The sequence below is a fragment of the Tachypleus tridentatus genome, chromosome 10 (assembly GCF_004210375.1).
Source record: "Tachypleus tridentatus isolate NWPU-2018 chromosome 10, ASM421037v1, whole genome shotgun sequence".
NCBI lineage: Eukaryota > Metazoa > Arthropoda > Merostomata > Xiphosura > Limulidae > Tachypleus > Tachypleus tridentatus.
Genome location: NC_134834.1, coordinates 151542028 through 151561748, shown reverse-complemented (window position 1 = coordinate 151561748; position 19721 = coordinate 151542028). Strand labels below are relative to the sequence as shown.

Genomic DNA, 19721 nt, shown 5'->3' with positions numbered 1-19721 from the left:
ACATTAAACCCTTGTTTTGTTTCTAAAATTACCTTGTGATCAATAACAGAAGAATTATTTTATTCTAATTTGGCATCTTACAGTTTCAATGACTCTGATATTTCTTCTCATTGGTGTAGTGACCTGGGACAAGGCGACAAAGAGTATAAATGTAACCAATGTCCGAAAGTGTTCAATTGGAAAAGTAACTTGATCCGTCACCAGGTGTCGCATGACAACTCGCGTCGTTACGTGTGTGAAAATTGTAAGAGAGTATTTACCGATCCCAGCAACTTACAACGTCATATTCGTTCCCAGCACATTGGAGCCCGTTGCCATGCCTGTATAGAGTGTGGGAAAACATTTGCGACCTCTAGCGGTCTCAAGCAACATACGCATATTCATAGTAGTATCAAACCATTCCGGTGTGAAGTCTGTTTCAAAGCTTACACCCAGTTCTCCAACTTGTGTCGACACAAAAGGATGCACGCGAATTGTCGAATGAAAATTAAATGCCATAAGTGCAGTCAGGCATTTTCAACAGTGACATCACTATCAAAGCATAAAAGGTATTGTGACGTCACAGTGCCGACATCCACGCAGAATTCGCCAATATACTCTCGTTTGTCTGAGGGTAGTTGTACTAGTCAAAACCTAGACGGCAACAACTGTTCTGAATCTCTAAATTTAATGCCACAAGCAAATCAAATTTTATTCTATCCAAGGCTACCCTTCTATGCCCCCTCTCTGTATGGTTATCCTTTGCTGTCATGTGGAAGTCTCCCAGGGCCGCGACCCTTTCTTCCAGATCCTACAATACTTACCTCAAATAAAAATATCCCTTTTCACCCCTCATTTAGCCCAGGAAGACTCAGCGATCCATCAAACCATCTCTCTAAAATTCAAAATTCAATATTTTTCCAGAAGGGCGAAAGGATACGTTCAGAGCCTTCAGAATTTGACATATCAGAGGAAATGACATCGGACAGGGAATTAGACGATATTTTCTCTACTGAGGACGAATATATCAGTGGTGAAGAGAACATTAAAACGCCACTATTCACACAGAAATATAGTGTTCGCGATTTGTTGTTTAGCCCGAATCGAAAATCTCCTACTAGTAAGGCGCCATCTGTGGGAAAAGATAGTATGATCTCCAAAACAAAACCTTCAACTACTTCAGCTACAGAAAAATCAAGTGATCTCTCTTACAGTACCGTGGCTCTAAAAAGAGAGCAAATAAATGCAACCCAGGATAAAGAAGAAAAACCTCTACGCGATGAACCTCTTGACCTGAGAGTCTACAAAAAGAAGTCTTTTCCAGATGAAGAGGAGCCTAAAATTGCAATCCAGAAGAACACATTCCTTGAAAGTCAAAAAAATAATATTCGTTCTACAACCGGATTGCAGGATTTATCTCAAACATCGTTTCACGTGGCGTACCCACGACCTGTGCATCCATTGTTCTTGGGGAACATGAATGGTCTGCAACAGAAACATCCATTTCTTCCTTGCCCTTCTAGACTACCAACACCTTTTTTCCAAAGACCTTCATCTATCAGCCATCCAATGTTCGGTACCAGCGTTTCTTCTTTTGATTTCTGGAGAAGTCATTTCGACAAAATGGAAAACCCAATGGGTGAAATGCTTTCTCAGCAGCTGAATAAGGCCAAAGATCGCTATTCATGTAAGTTTTGTGGTAAAGTGTTTCCCCGCTCTGCCAATCTCACCCGCCATCTTCGAACCCACACAGGTGAGCAACCATACAAATGTAAATACTGTGAGAGATCGTTCAGCATTTCCTCCAACCTACAACGTCATGTCCGAAACATTCATAACAAGGAAAAGCCATTTAATTGTCCACTGTGTGACCGAAGTTTTGGACAACAGACCAACCTGGATCGACATCTGAAGAAACACGAGACTGAAGGTACGAAATTTCTAGAAGATTCTCCGAAGATTGACGAGGATAATGAAGGACCATTTGATGAGATTCGCAACTTTGTTGGCAAGGTTACAGATGTAAACATCAGCGATAACAAAGATCTCGCGGAACAACTAGAAATAGACAGAATCGAGCTAATGGACTTCGTTGGAGGAGTTATACCAGAGGAATCCAAAGGTGAAGAGTTTCATTTGGAGAACACCGCTGACCATTCCCTTTCAGAGTCGAGGAAGCCTGTTTGTTCTTCTAAATCAAACATGCCATTATCTTTTCTTCCAGGGGATGTAAACAACCAAGATATTCTTGGTAATAATCAGGAAGACACTGTTAAGAATCACGACTCTGGTACTGACAGCCAGCAAAATATTGTTCCTTCTACTTTAAATGGATCTTTCCAATCTTCGGTGTTTCTAAAAGGTGGATTTTTCAAAGACAACACGAATCTAGCTTCTAGTTTGCACGAAGAGCCGCCCATTCATCGAGAATTCCTTCAACCTGATTTGTCCTTACAAAATAAAGCGAAAGACATAACATTCAGGCAAGTAAGTAATTCGCTAATGTCCAAGGAAAATAGTTGTTCTGTGGGGATATTATAAAAGACGCTAACAATATAATTCTTGTTCGATGTCGTTCTAGTCCGTACACCTAGAAATTCGCATCTCTAGTAGTGATGACAACAATATGGAGTGGTTGTCATATCAATGCTAGTATATGCACAATGAAAGCCAGGATAACAATATAGAAACGTTGTTGTATCAACACAGCTAGTGTAGACACATGGAAAGCCAAAATTATAGGCCAACAATATCGAGTGATTGATAAAATTAACACAGCTAGTACACATACATGGAAAGCCAAAATTATAGGACAACAATATGAAGTGGTTATCATAGCAACACAGAGAGTATAGAAGCAGGAAAAGCTAATACCTGTAGGACAACAATATGGAGTGGTTGTTACATCAACAAAGCTAATATAGATATAGGGAAAGCCAATAGGTTTAGGACAAAAATATGAATGTAAAAATCAACACAGCTGGTATAGACATAACGATAGTCAGTGTTTAATGTAAGACATTCTGTAATGCAGTGGCTGAAACACAAAGTATAATTCGTAAGTCCGGGACGACACTGAGGTACCCAATGCAACTGGTGTAACATGTGCACAATCTAGGAAGTAGAAACCAGCCTAAACAATTAAACAATGAAAAAAAGTAGACCGTAGAGTGATGGTGTTTGTGCATCGTTTTTGACGGATATCCTGATACCTACTGATATGTTTCTCCAGCTGCTAGTTGTGAACACAAGACAAAACAATAATCTTTGGTGATGCGTTCTCACACATCCATCTTTTCTTGCGTGTGAAAGACAAAATTTGAAACCAATCCTGTATTTCTCTTGCTGGTTTAATTAGTTACTTCTATTCATAATGTTTTTGTAGTTGTAGAGTGAAACTTTGATGCTATTGTGGAAACTAAAGTCGTAAGTTTTGTTTAAAACTTAACTTTGCTACCTGTACACAATACATACATATAGATCAAATATAAACCTTGATGTAATACAAACGTATTACTGTCAAATCCTTGTTTATTTTTAACTTGCAGTCGTGTTTCTTCCATTATGGGTTTGTTAAACTTTGAAAACTTATAGTTAGAATCCACACAACGAGCACTGGGTACATACAATTTTGCTCTACACCGCCTATATAATTGTGTTTAAAAAATACAACCATATCTATATGTTATACTTTTCTTAAAATAAAATTAAAAACAAGAGCGTGAAAGTTGAAAATAGTAACCAATATCGACCTAACATCCATGCTAATACCCAGAAACCATGATACATTTAATGATTTCAAACCTCAGACTAAAATCTGTAAACCATGATGCACACAATGAAATAAAACTTCAGACTAAAATATAGAAACCATGATACATAACCTCAGACTAACATCTAGAAACCATGATACATACAAGGATATAAAACCTCAGACTAAAATAGAAAAACCATGATACATACAATGACATAAAACCTCAGACTAAAATCTAGAAACCATGATACATATACTGATATAAGACCTCAGACTAAAATAGAGAAACCATGATACATACAAGGAAATAAAACCTCATACTAAAATAGAGAAACCATGATACATACAATGACATAAAACCTCAGATTAAAATCTAGAAACCATGATACATACACTGATAAAAACCTCAGACTAGAATCTAGAGACCATGATACATACAAGGATATAAAACCTCAGACTAAAATAGAGAAACCATGATACATACAATGACATAAAACCTCAGATAAAATAGAAAACCATGATACATACAATGACATAAATCCTCAGACAAAAATCTAGAAACCATGATACATACAAGGATATAAAACCTCAGACTAAAATCTAGAAATCATGATACATATAAGGATATAAAACATCAGACTAAAATAGAGAAACCATAATACATACAATGACATAAAACCTCAGTCTAAAATCTAGAAATCATGATACATACAAGGATATAAAACATCAGACTAAAATAGAGAAACTATGATACATACAATGACATAAAATCTCAGACTAAAATAGAGAAATCATGATACGTACAATGACATAAAACCACAGACTAAAATCTAAAAACCATGATACATACAATGACATAAAACCACAGACTAAAGTCTGGAAACCATGATACATATAATGATAAAAACCTCATAATAAAAATCTAGAAACCATGATACATACAATGATATAAGACCTCAGACTAAAATAGAGAAACCATGATACATACAAGATATAAAACCTCAGACTAAAATAGAGATACCATGATACATACAATGACATAAAACCTCAGACTAAAATAGAGAAACCATGATATATACAATGACATAAAACCACAAACTATGAGTTTGTTATCATAAACAAAGGGTATGATAGAATATGTATCATCTAGAAACCATGATACATATAATGATATAAAACCTCAGACTTAAAATATAGAAATCATGATACATACAATGAATTAAAACCTAACTGGAAAGTACAAGAAAAATCAAGAAAAACATAAACCAACGAGTTTTTTTTGTTTTTTATAAATTACAATCAATTTCAGTTTGACTAAACAGTTATTTAAACAGAGTACTTACATAGCTTTTACATATGTATTACATATTTAGAATATTTGAACTGGTACAGAAAATAACAAACCACAATGTACATAAGATAAAAATTCACGAAACTTGTTAATGGTAACCCATCCTCCCGCGTATAGCACAGTCTTATTTCTAGGTGTAATGTGTGCCCATGTGGGTATTTGTGGCTTATTTATTATTCTCTTTAGCTGATTCTAGTATTTGCATTGCATGGTATGATAACCACATGTACAGGACCACCGTAATTACCTCACGTAAAGGGCTGTTTAATTGTTTATATTTGATATAGTTTAGTGTACGTATTCATAGGGTGTTCATATATATACAATTATATATATATACAAATATTCGATTAATTCTATGAGTTGAATAAATTTTGTTTCAATTTCTTCTTCTGTTGGTTTGCTGCTCTTTCTAGAAATCAAACATTCACCGTTACTCAAAATATGATATATATTTCCATTTGTAACAGAATATTGCTAAAATGTTTTGAATTTTAAATATTTTTTAGGTAAAAAAATTCTCAAAGTCTATGAGATATACATATGTCTCGACACTACGTGCTGGAAACTATTTCCATATGGAACATTTAGCGGACTTCCCAGTATCACAGCGGACAATCTTAAGGATTTGAAACGTTATAAACTGTATTTTGATAGCATTGACGAATACAACGCCGGTAGCTTGTAGTGTTATTTTGTGTTCTACATCAAACAAATAAACCATTAGCAAGATATTGTGTCCCGCGGCGTGTTTTTTGTCAGGTGAAAACAGCTAGTGGACATTAGTCTCGGTGATACCGTGTTTCTCCGAAAATAAGACAGGGCTTATCTCACTCCAAAATATGACACTAGGGCTGGGGTGATATATTAAAAAATGAAGTTACAAAGTAAAACTATTAAACTAACCATTTAAAATAAACTATTATATTAAACTAACTGATTAATACTTAAACAAACTAATTAACTAACTATTAAACTAATTAATAAATTAATTTTTTTTATTTCTTTCCTCTTCCTGTCTTAACTAGGGCTTATTTTAATGGTAGATATTAAAACTATCCCCAAAATCACACTAGTTGGGTGCTTAATTTTCGGAGCGATCACTAAGTGAAGCAATCGTTACATTTTGTTATGGAATGCAACATTTCTGAATTTCGCTGGATTTAAACACTATTTTAGCGACAATTAGTTACACGTAATTATGGAAAAACTATATTCCATTAGTTATCATGAGTTTCCACCTATCATTTTACAAAAAAAAAACACTATAAAATGTGCCTTAACCATTTTATTATTTGTTCCTTGTTAGGAACAAAGCTACACCATAAGCTATCTGTAATATCTCCCCACGAGTATCGAAACTCAGTTTCTAGCGCTATAAGTCCTTAGACGTTCCGCTGAGCCACTCGAGTAGTAGCCACTTTACTGGAGGTTACCATTAACGTTTCATCTTACATTTAGTTACAGGTTCCAGCTTGATCTGTATACAACATGAAATCATGAATTAGTAAAGATTATAATTTCCACAACATTAATTAGTTGTTAGGAGTCAAGCAATAAATATTACCTACGTCAGGGATTCTCAGGTCTCGGGTTGCATCAAGTCTCTGCAAGTTGTTTTTTTGAGTCGCTGTACAGTGGCTTACAGAACAGCTCTGAGTTTTTTGTTTGTTTTTTCGTGTACAAACTTTTAGCTCATAGCTCCGTCACCTCTTGACCGATTCAATATCTAATTACAGTTTCCGACTTAGGATGCCAAACCCTTTCAACTGATGTATTTGACCAAGCCCAAGATCTCAGAGATTAATTTATTTTGCTCCTTCCTAAAATAATTTCAATTTGAGGATTGAGTGATAGAGATCCTGATGAGTAATAAACCAGGTTCGGCTACACACACGCAACCCCGTGAGTACAAAAATATAGCTAGTAAGCAAATGTCTCTTGGACCAACCGACTCCAATCCTCCTCAAAATAATGTAAAATAGTGCGGTTATTGAGATTTCCTCTGTTTTCTACACTAATATTTTCACAGAGAGAGGTTTATTTTTCGCCTTCTGGTCTGGCTAGAGGTAAAGCATTTTCCTTCTCTTTAGTTTGCGCCAAGTTTCATAGATGGGAAGTTTTATACGCTTATCCACACGACGGCTGTTCCGGAATAAAATCTTTTGAGAACACGTGTTTTAGGTAATGTGATTTAAACTTTCTATTGAGCTTTATATAAATAAGAGAGAAAATTAAACTGTTTGAAGAGTGTTTTAGTGGAAACTAACGTTTGACTACCGGTTGTCTTTCCACTGTCCCAACGAAGAACGTTGTTAGAAGCAAAGATACTGTTATATCTATACGAAATAAAAAGAGTCCAGTTTACACATTGTCCACACAGTTCACTTTTCACATTGTTCTGTTTTGTAAAGTTCCAGTAACACTACAAGCAACAAGGTTTCTTTGGTAAATACGTTTCCTCTTTTGAAAATTTTTTTTATTTGGTCAATTCCTATCTGCCCTTGTTCGATATATTACCGAAATCTGTGGACACTTTCGGTCACATAAAGAAAGACACTACTGCACGTCAATAACACTACATCAGTTTCCTGAAATGGTCAGGTGGAGAGGCGGCGAAGTGAAATAGAGAAACAAACGTGCTTGTCGCTTGGTGATGATGTCTCATGATTACAATGATGGCGGTTATAATATCTGTTTTATTCAATTAAAAATAGCAACAGATAATACAATATAAGTGGCACTTATAAAGAATAATACAGTATAACTGGTACTAACACAAAAGAACACAATACAAGTATAAGTGATACAAACAAAGAATAATATAGGTGGTACTAACACAACAGAATACAATATAAGTGGTACTAACACAGAATAATATAATATAGGTGGTACTAACATAGAAGAATATAATATAGGTGGTACTAACAAAGAATATTATAAGATAAATGATACTAACACAGAAGACTACATATAAGTGGCACTTAGAAAGAATAATATAAGTGGTACTAACACAGAATAATACAACATAAGTGGTTTTAAGAACATGATTTTGTTAGAAAGGTACGATAACAGATTCGGTCTAAAGTAACTAATAAAGCATGTCAGTATAGTAGAAAATAAATAACCACGTGATTACAACTGGGAAATCCTTACTGTCATAGAAGTTTCTTGTCTTATTATAACACAAAATTGTTATTAGAATAACTCATAGCAGTCTTTTTTTATTATAACACAAAATTCTTATTAGTATAACATAGAACGATCTTCTCTTATTATAACACAAAACTGTTATTAGTATAATATCATACAGAATTACTCTGCTTTAAGATGAAGTGGAATTACTTTTCTTATATCAAAGGACTTTCGTGTGTTTAGCATAAAACATTCTCTGCTCTATTATTATAACACAAAATAAGTTTGTTAGCGTAGTGCAGAACGTAGCATGACACAGAACAATGTTAGAGCAAAGTAAGATTTTGTCGTCTTAGTCCACTGTAAGACTTTTCCATGTTAATATAATTTAAGCATTTTCTATTTTAGTATAGTGAAAGACATTTTTATCTTAGTATCAAAATGATTTATCTTAGTATAATGTAAGAATTTTTATGACTCTGTATGGTGTACGAAGTTTCCATCTTGATATAATGTGAGAACTTGTTTCATTAGGATAATATGATAATTTTATTTTATCTTAGTATAATGATGAACTTGTATTAGGTTGCTATTTACGCAACCTTCTTGTGAAATCTTCCTTGCTACTTTATAATTGTTTCTATTTAAGATTCTATATGGCACTGTATATATTAAAACTGAAATCACCACGTGATCTTTTGGGTCTCCAGATGTAGTAAATTACTTTTGTATGATCTTGACCTTACTCTAAAATAATGTAATTGACACAGACCGTGGTATTATGTTGACGTACTATTTGTAGTCCAATTCAATTTAACCGCAGAATAACATATGGGATAACCACGGGACTTATTTACACATTATTTGAAGATTTTTTCTTCTAATCAATCGGAAAGTCAACCAGCTGATACATAGTTGTCTTAGTCTTTCACAACAGAGTAGATTTTGTATACTTGTATTAAATGTCCAACTGAAGTTGGTGAGTTCTCTCAAAACACCTACATCATCTTCAGTTGTTAGTTTGTCTGATGCAGGGAAACTCACTAATATATATTCTCATTTGCTTGTCATCGTAAGGTCAACTTATCAATTTTTTATAATATAGAAAAGAATTTGATGTTATTAAGCTAATATTTAAAAGTGCTATCTTAAACGAAAACTCGATGCTCTTCTAATGAAGTTTGTTATTTTATTTCAACGAGGACTGATCGCTAGTCTGATGAGAATTTGTTTTTGTTTTATTTAACCGAGAGCTAGGTGCTAGTCTAACGTGCTTTGGTGTTTTTGTTTTATTTAAACAAGAACTGAATGCTAGTTTGATAAGAGTTTTTGCTGTATTTAAATGAGGATGACACAAAGTGTTTCAAGACGTATTGGTTAAGACTGGCCTCACCGTCTTTCTCATATGCTTGTTAGAAAGGAAGATGCGACGTAGTAGACTAATATTTATTACGATGATATTATAAATTACAAATAACCTTCTTATATTAATTATGCTAGCGTACCATATCGAAAATTTCAAATCTTTATCGTCTTTTCAGAGCTCTCTTTTTAAATTAGACTTGAGTCTGTAAATACACAAAACAGAACAATCAAAAGCAATGGCTTCTTTTAGTTTAAAATCGCTAACTTTAAATTAATTGCTTTAATTAAAGTCAAACTTTGAAAGTAGACTGGTGGAGATTCGGTGACCAGTAAAACCGAATCTGGTGTACACGCACTATGATTGTTACTGCTGACGCACGAAACTATACCGAATATAAGGGAAAGATAAAAGGTATCATAGATCAATTTACTCTAAGCTTGCCCAGAAGAAATTCAAGTGCCGCGGCTATTGAGAATCAACTCTTGTTCTTTCCTACTTTAATCCGTTCGTAATCCGAGGTTCGCGGATTCGAATCCTGGTCGCACCAAACATGCTCGCCCCTTTCAGCCGTGGGAGCGTTATAAAGTGACGGTCAATCCCACTATTCGTTGGTAAAAGAGTAGCCCAAGAGTTGGCGGTGGGTGGTGATGACTAGCTGTCTTCCTTCTAGTCTTACACTGCTAAATTAGGAACGGCTAGCACAGGTAGCCCTCGAGTAGCTTTGTGCGAAATTCAAAAACAAAAAACAAACAAACTTTAATCCGTGATCCGTCACGAAAGAGTTAATTACACTACTGACAATATTTTCTTGATGCCTCTTTACATTTTGTTCCTTGGTATAACATCATAAAGTAATTATTTAATTTACTGACAATATCTTGTTGATGCTTCTCCACATCTTGTTTCTAGATGTAACTTCATAAAGTAATTATTTAATTTACTGACAATATCTTGTTGATGCTTCTCCACATCTTGTTTCTTGATGTAACTTCTTAAAGTAATTATTTAATTTACTGACAATATCTTGTTGATGCCTCTCCACATCTTATTTCATGATGCAACTTTTGAAAATACAATTACAATTTTATTAGCACTTCATACATTCACGCGCACTAAATCTCACGTGGCACAGTTTACATAATAACATTATTACATTTGTTGAGCCTTGTGATACAACCCTTAAGGTCAAAGGTTCATATTTCAATTTGTACCTCCTGCTAGAATTACACTTCGCAATACAGAGCTACAAAGATAAAAACTGGCACGTTCCAATAGTTAAATATATGTTACATTTGTATGATTAATTGCAGCTGGTTGTTGACGTATTTTTACGTACCCTTTCGATGACCCCTGAAGCCTTACTACAGGGATCAATTAATGAACACCTCTGTCCACAGTGAATTCAAGAAGTGGCTACGTTCCACGCCGTTCGAAAAAGAAAACATGTTCAGTTTCCACTGAATATATTTTCACATGTTTGCTGTCATTCAAAAGGAAATTTGAGGCGACAGGGTATCATGGAAACAAACGCTCATCAGAAGACAGCCATTCCCTCTCACATATGTTAGCCGGAGGCGTGGCTGTGGAATGAAACAGACCATAGAAACTGACTTTTGATTTTAGTACATGCTCATAATTGGGCACATCATAGCCGAGTGTATCGTATCATTTCATTGAATAGAACATATATGTTACTTTCAACACCATATAGATGCAGTCACGTTTCCTATGTATTTATATAGGGCCAAGCTTACTTACGTATTAAATTTATTTACATGGACGTGCAAAAAGTTCTTAATTTGTAGTACGTACTTCTTGTTAATGTTTTTCTTCTTCTTAGCTTGAGACGAAACACTACATCTGGAAACGATGACTTTAGTTTATTGATTTTAAACTAACATTTGATTTCGTAAATTGTTACAATAACACTAATTTGATGTATATAACCACGGTATATTTATCGTTGTATTTAGTTTTCTTTTAACCAAACAAGAAAGTTCTGTATTCAAAGAATACAAAACGTTTACAGCATTTGTAAAGTTCGACAATGTTAAAAAAAAAACACTCGTTGAACAACGTTACGTATTTATTAGTCACTGTTGACAAAGGTATACTGGAATCTCCGTTCAATAATATTACAGGTCATTTCACTTTGCTGCTTTATTTTCAACCTTTGAAACAAAAAGTATGTGAAAACTAGACCCTAATAAAGTGGTACAAGGCTTTGTTTTCAGAAGGTTTGAATTTGGTTTTTTATAACGTTGTTTTTCGGTTTTCTTATCACAAAATTACACATTGGACTGTCTGCGCTCAATACATTGAAAGGAATCTAACCTCAGATATTACTAATCCATAAACGCACCGCTGGCCCACCTGTAGACTTTATAATAGGGAAGTAATTACTATTACTTTTACGCGAATTCAGATATTTGTCGTATTTTACGTTGGAACAAATAGAAGCACGTGAATGACATGTGCACTCATATTTTCAACTATTTAATTCTCACTCAACCATTTCGTTATCTTAACGGTAAGGCTCAAGGCTTAGAACACTAAGAATCGGGTTTAGATACTCGTGGTAGGCACTTAGTATCCTTGCGCTGAACAACAAAATCAAACACAGTTCAGAATGAATAAATAGTTATAGACTTTTAATTTTCATGGAATTGTGTGGTAGGAGATTGTTTAATTCGTGTCATGTCAGTTTCTCCAACATCAGTAGATGAAAGATGGATTAAATAGATGTTGCATAATTCGAGTAGGAAACCCGAGAATCGCGGTTTTCTTTCACTTGGGTTTGTCTGTGGCATGGGTTAAGAAAGACTGTGTTCATCAGAAACACAGTGTCATCTGTTATATATAGCGGCTGTTAACACCATCAAGCCAGTAATTGGTGAAACATGATAGAGGCGGCTGTCACTTTCTGTGTCATCTTCCCGCCTTGAAGAGCTGGTGATATGGAAATAACACTGACCAGGAAGTGTCACTCCCAGTCAGCCCCTGTTGAGACATCGTTCTTCGTCTAAGCAGTACCGACAAAGTTTTCTTTTGTTGTGAAAGCCTGGAACTGGTGTTGTAGGAAATAGGACACTCAAAGGTTGATTTAATAAATTCTGGCGCCTTCGAGTGATAAATTAAACCAATCAGAGTTTGATACAAAGCGAAATATATCAGTTTCTTCATCAAGGTCATAGTACGACAAGGAGTAGCAAATATCATATGCGAACACAACTTAATAATATGTTTAATTTGGAATGAAGTCTATTCACTCTTCAAGTAGTTTTTTTATTACTAATCCAAGCTGTAGGAATTTGATTTCGTAATTTATACAAAAAACCCTATTATTTCAAAACTGTGTGTGTTCAACCAGTCATCGAAACATATTGTTTATTTGTGTTTTTATTTTCCAAATAAAAAAAGATAACCGTTGTTTTCTTCTCATGTGTCATGCCTTCAGAAATCTGGGCTGGTATGATCTATCTTTTAAAGTGTTTTGTATTTTAACAAAATATATTTGTATACATTATACTAAAGATACAATACTATGTAATTGTATACATTATACTAAAGATACAATACTATTTTATTGTATACATTATACTAAAGATACAATACTATCTTATTGTATACATTATACTAAAGATACAATACTATCTTACTGTATACATTATACTAAAGATACAATACTATATTACTGTTTACATTATATTAAAGATACAAGTTTCGTTGTTACTAAGCACAAAGCTACACGATGAACTATCTATTCTGGTCCCACCACGGGTATCGAAACCCAGTTTTTAGTAAAAGAAGCCGTCAGAGTTACTGCTGAGTCATTAAGGATGGGGTGGGAAAGGAAAGAGAGGGCTTTAGAAGAAAATATAGTTCATCTCATTATAAGATACATGTTATACTAAATTACATCTTGTGAACTAATATATTCAAACTTATCTATTTTGTGCTTGCATTATCCGGAACATGGTGCTCTTTGTATTTTGTTTAATTTGTAGCACAGTATACCAACAAATTAACTGTTTACTTTGTAGTATAATATACCAACACATTATCTGTTTACCTTGTAGTACAATATACCAACATGTTATTTGTTTACTCTGCACTACAATACACCAAGAAATTATCTGTTTACTTTTGATACAACATAAGCACAAATTATGCCTACCTTGCAGTACAATATAACCACAACTTATCTGTTTACTTTGTAACACAATATAACCACAACTCATCTGTTTACTTTGTAATACAATATAACCACAAATTATCTGTTTACTTTGTAACACAATATAACCAGAAATTATCTGTTTACTTTGTAACACAATATAACCAGAAATTATCTGTTTACTTTGTAACACAATATAACCAGAAATTATCTGTTTACTTTGTAACACAATATAACCACAAATTATCTGTTTACTTTGTAATACAATATAACCACAAATTATCTGTTTACTTTGTAACACAATATAACCAGAAATTATCTGTTTACTTTGTAACACAATATAACCAGAAATTATCTGTTTACTTTGTAACACAATATAACCAGAAATTATCTGTTTACTTTGTAACACAATATAACCACAAATTATCTGTTTACTTTGTAATACAATATAACCACAAATTATCTGTTTACTTTTGACACAACATAAGCACAAATTATGTTTACTTTGCAGTACAATATAACCATAAATTATCTGTTTACTTTGTAACACAATATAACCACAAACTGCGACTTTAATTCCTTCATCTTTTTAAGTACCTCCATATCAGTGTCTTTCTTATACACAACTTGTTATGTGCTGAACCAAAAAAAATTATTTTGGTTCTTAAAATAATTGATAAGACTAGGGGACGATGACCGAAGAAGGTCGAAACGTTGTTCGCTCCTCTACATAAAAAAAAAAATCTCAACCCAAACGAGCCGTTTTTAGTAATATATTGATAAGACCAGGGTTGGGGGGCTGAATCCCGCCACTAAACGTGCTCTTCCATTCACTTACGTGGATGTTACAATAGGACGGTCGATTCTTGTTCTATTTTCTTGTTAAGCACAAAGTTACACAAGAGGCTATCTGTGCTCTATCCACCACGAGTATCGAAACCCGATTTATAGTATTGTAAGTCCGCAGACATACCGTTGTGTGCAGCTGGGATACGGAACAGTGATTCCCACTACTTTTTGGTAAAAGTCTGGCTGTGGGTGGTATTGACTAGTTGCTTTCCCTCTAGGCAATGACTTCAAAATTAGGGGCGGCTAATGCAAATAACCCTCACTTAATTTTGTGCGAAATTGAATAAACAAACAAACAAAGAATAAAAACTTGTTGTTGGAAGTTAGGCTGGTTATAATATAATTATTATACACACAAGTACGAATCTGATCAAATCACATTGAGCTTCCCTTTATGAAGAAATAGCTCGGCAAGCACAGAACGTCTTCTTTAGAACATTTCATTGTAAGGAGCTGCGGAGGTCAGGTTACACTTACTGCACGTGCATTTGTTCCACCCCTAAATTTGAGCTACCTGAAGGCAGGAAGTTAACAAACAGTGCAGTGGCAGGCAATTTCAATGAAGGTGTGAACATTTTAAGACTGATAGTTTAGAGAAATTGAGCCATCACGCTAATACGAGTTACAGCTTTGAATAAAGGCCACAATAGCTAATGATATAGCAAACTGTAGTTGAAGAAACTAGTTTAGGGGGCGTTTCTCCATCAATAAATCTTTATGATTTGTTTTTAGCTCACGGTTTGGTTTATTTAATATGTGATCAAATATAAGGAAATAATCTTTATAATAAAACAAGTTGCATCACATTTAATATAATAAAAATACATTTCAAAAAAGATTACTTGGATTATTTGTTTCTTTGTTGTTAAGCCTAAAGCTGGTCAACACTAGTTGTATATCCACATACAACTTCAAGCTCCGATAAGCCACCGGGGGTGATACTTAAATTAAGTATCTGAATAATAATGTGTTTTTTTATAGTGTTGTTCAGTTTTTCACTGAAAACAAACAATTTTCTAGATATCGCTTTCTGTGATCTCTATTAGGCCTACATTTTGCAACATTGTACTTAAAACAAACAAAACTCTTCCTGTTAGGCTATAAAACAATTTAAAGTTGTGTAATCTAGAAGTAACCGAGAAGATGTTAACAATCATAATGTCACGTGGAGTTTAATCTTAAACAATATATTTTATTCTAAAATAATTTCACCGTCCTATTTTGTTTCTTTTTCGAAAAAAAACATGTTACACTTCTTCTTTTCCAGTGCTAAAACTAAATTTTCAATCATTTAAAAATATTAAATTTCTTAACTACATTGCAGAAATGATATAAAATATTTAATAATAATAACATGAGAAATCCACAGACGGTCCCTCACGAGGCAGTTGAAATAAGATGTGAAAGAACCCAAGTTAAGTACGTCTATCACAATGCCTTCTAAGGCTAAGTAACGTATTCACAAGTATCAACCACGAGCTGTAGCAAAAGGACACCTTTCCATTGTTCAACCTGTGATCATTGGTTCTACGTCGCATGGTTTATTTGGTAGTCGGACCAGTTATCTTTCACGCTCTGGTACGCTGTTAGGGGTGAAAATTACCAGAAAAAACATAGAGAGTTGTGAAATAGTTTTGAAGAGTTTTCGAAATCGACAAGAGAAAGAAATGAAGCTGTGTTAAGTAACTATCGTATAGCTGTAATTGTGACAATAGAAAATGAAATACTTAGTAATGTGGTAGAATACATGATATAAAGTTTATCAGGATTCAATACCTGAAAAATCATTGATAATTTGTTACTGAAATCACTTAGCTGATAAACTAAATTGCATATATATATTGAGGCTTAATAAGTTAGTGTTAAGAAAGACTAATGTGCTTCAATACTGTTAGCTCTATTCAAAAAGTCAAACCATTAGGCTTAATTCAGATATCGAAACTAATGACATTTTTGCTTCCTTTTCTTACAGAAGCAATAACAAAATAGCGTGCATACATCAAGATTAGGCCTAAAAACGGCAAACTTTAATGATATGTTGGAAAAATGCAGATGTAATAGCAATATAGTGTGCATAGATTAACATTAGGCCTAAAAATAGCACTGTTTTAGGCTTAACTCAGGTTGAAGGATTTTATTGACATTTTTGCTTGCTTTCATTGCAAAAACCGAGATGTAATACTAAGATATAGTGTATACATCAACATTAGGCCTAAAAACGGCAGACTTTAATGTAATATTGGAAAAACTCATTTAGCAGGAAGATGGTGTGCATAGATTAACATTAGGCCTAAAAAATGAGACTTTAATGATATGTTCGAAAAACTCAGATGTAATAAAAAAATAGTGTGCATAGATTAACATTAGGCCTAAAAATAGCACACCTTAAGACTTACACAGGTAGCAAGATTTTTAATTATATTATTGTTCTTGTAAGCCGAGATACAAGAAAAACTAAATTATGTACATAATTGAATGATTTAATGAAAAAATAGCAATAGAAATGTGTATCGACACCTACGATTTTTTACTGGTGCCATGTTTTATTTTGTAATGAATTTTTGATAAATAAATACAAATAATTTAATTTTAATAACCTGTCTGGATAATTTACTTGTATATAAACGATATATATTCGTACTGAAAATCAAGATCAAGCAAGCATTTGCATTTCTTTTTGCAAAGTCACACAAGTACCTAGTTATCTGCATTTTGTTTATTTTGGATTTCGTACAAAGCAACTCAAGGGCTATCTGCGCTAGCCGTCCCTAATTTAGCAGTGTAAGACTAGAGGGAAGGCAGCTAGTCATCACCACCCACCGCCAGCTCTTGGGCTACTCTTTTACCAACGAATAGTAGGATTGACCGTCACATTATAACGCTCGCATGGCTGAAAGGGCGAGCATGTTTGTTGCGATGGGGATTCGAACCCACGACCCTCAGATTACGAGTCGAACGCCATAACCCACCTGGCCAAGGGACTAACCATGAGAGATTCTATTTTTATACGTACACACACACGCTATTTAATACTGAAATGTTAAATTACTAATGAAACGTTAGCTTTTAATAATGTTTGCAATGTATACTTTTGTTTTTTGAGTACTTCCAATATTACGATTTGCTACACTTGCACAGAAAAAAAATCGTAAAATAACTGCCGTAATTTTTCATGAGAAAAGCCATGCTGATGTAGACAATCATATGCAAAATTAACATTCTTGGTTATTCTTCCGACTTAATAAAGGAAAGAGGAAAACTCGGAATGCCAGTTATGCACTCTAATAACAGTTAGATACTTGTTAAGTTATGATAGCTACTATTTTACGGTCTAACTTCTGATTTTTTAAAGTAACTAGGCAGGATGTCTTGTGGTCATTTCACCAATAACAGGAACAGCGACAAGTGAAGAATTAGGCACGCGCTAAAATAACTTTAGAACAGGGAGCCGTTTATTTGAATGTCTGCTTGGTGGAGAATGGCTCAGCTGTTGCTTAGAGTTATTATATTTGTTACAAAAGAAGAATATATTTTTGTTGAATTAAATCAGGAAATTCGTAGATACTGACATATTTAACACAATCATAACCTATGTCTTCTAATTCCTAACCGAAACCAAAACCTACAGTTACAAATTATGAAAATTAATAAATATTTGCCCACTAATATAATTTCTCGTGACCTTGAAATCTGTTAAAGCCTTGCTATTTTTCTTATAACCCTGCCTTTCCTTTCCATGTTCATTCTTTATAGACTGACTTAAAGCCACTAACTTTCCCAATACAAATTGATGTTTCTTACACTGGCCTATTTCACTTAATAACATTTGTGAATACATAAATAACAATAATGATCACTTTAGTCTTAAAAATAGCAACCATAACAATTCTGAAACGCGCAGATGACCAGATATACTAAAGACAATTAAAATACATTTTAAATTTGAATTTAAGACATCAAATAGCACAGACTACGTCGCTTCAAAGTAACCCCTCAAGAGTACAGAATATTTTATGTGTGACCAATGCATCAAACAAAACAGTATATAGAGCAAAAAATGTATAGACACGTATTTATTGTGAAGTACGGTCTGCATCGTGCTGGTAGTGTATTGTAAGGTCCAGTTTGGATCGTACTATATACCAGGGGCGTAGATCCTGGGGGGATGGGGGTATACACCCCCTTCATTTTAGGTGGGGTTATGGTGCATACAATCATCCCCCCTACAGTTTGGTCTGTTGAATTGTTTTATTGCATCACAGGCCTACAAATTGTGTGTTTGTTCTTGTGATTCTCGTGTTCTTACCAATCGAATTACATAAATTAGGCCTAGATGTAGGCTTTTTCGGTAGCCGAAATGTACATCTTCAATACAGGCGTGCTTCTAAGCCTTTTGATCTAAGCGATAGTTCGTAAGTATCAGTCAGTAGGCCTAAGCATACATGCAAGTATCGTGGCAACAAGATTACTCTGTGACATGCTTACAGCTTTCAGGTTCACGTAATCAGAGATTACCAATTTGCAAATTGAACAGTCCACATAAGTGGTTGTAAAAATCATCCTCCCCATCGGGTGTAAAAAATCTACGCCCCTGCTATGTACAGTAGCTGGTAGTATATTGTTAAGGTCTAGTTTGGATCGTGATTTGTACAGCAGCTGGTAGTGTACTGTATGGTGCAGTTGAGATCGTGCTGTGTACACTTGTTATTGTATCGTAAGGATTGGTATGGATCGTGCTGTGTACTACAGGTTGTAGTGTATTGTAAGGCCCAGTTAAAATCGTTCTATGTACTGCAACTGGTAGTATATTGTGAGATTCACTTTGGACAACGGTAAAGTCATTTTAAAATTAAGTAAAAACAAAGAGCCAATTCAAGCACTTCGTATATTATAAACTCTTGTGATAAGTGGCGTGTTACGTCTTGTGTCTTGGCCACACAGCCACACTTCACAAGAACACAAATGTGTTGAATAGGACAAAGAGAGCAAGTGGTTTCATATCTACCTGAAACTCTATTTATATTTTGCATGTCGGTCGCAGTGCTATGATAAACATACAGAAAAAATAGTCTACCAAATAAACACAGTGAAATTTCATTAGAAAAGAAACGAT

General features: G+C 34.2%; 1 protein-coding gene across 3 annotated transcripts in view; it reads left to right on the top strand.

Annotated features, from left to right (window-relative positions):
* Window positions 1-5473, top strand: part of LOC143230640 (transcription factor hamlet-like) — an 85435-nt gene extending 79962 nt beyond the window's left edge. For all 3 annotated transcript variants that reach the window (XM_076464513.1, XM_076464511.1, XM_076464512.1), the window contains one exon: window positions 120-5473. In XM_076464513.1, coding sequence (XP_076320628.1) covers window positions 120-2520 — 2401 coding nt within the window. In that variant the 3' untranslated portion in view covers window positions 2521-5473. The remainder of the gene's footprint in view (window positions 1-119) is intronic.
* Window positions 5474-19721: the final 14248 nt, after the last annotated feature.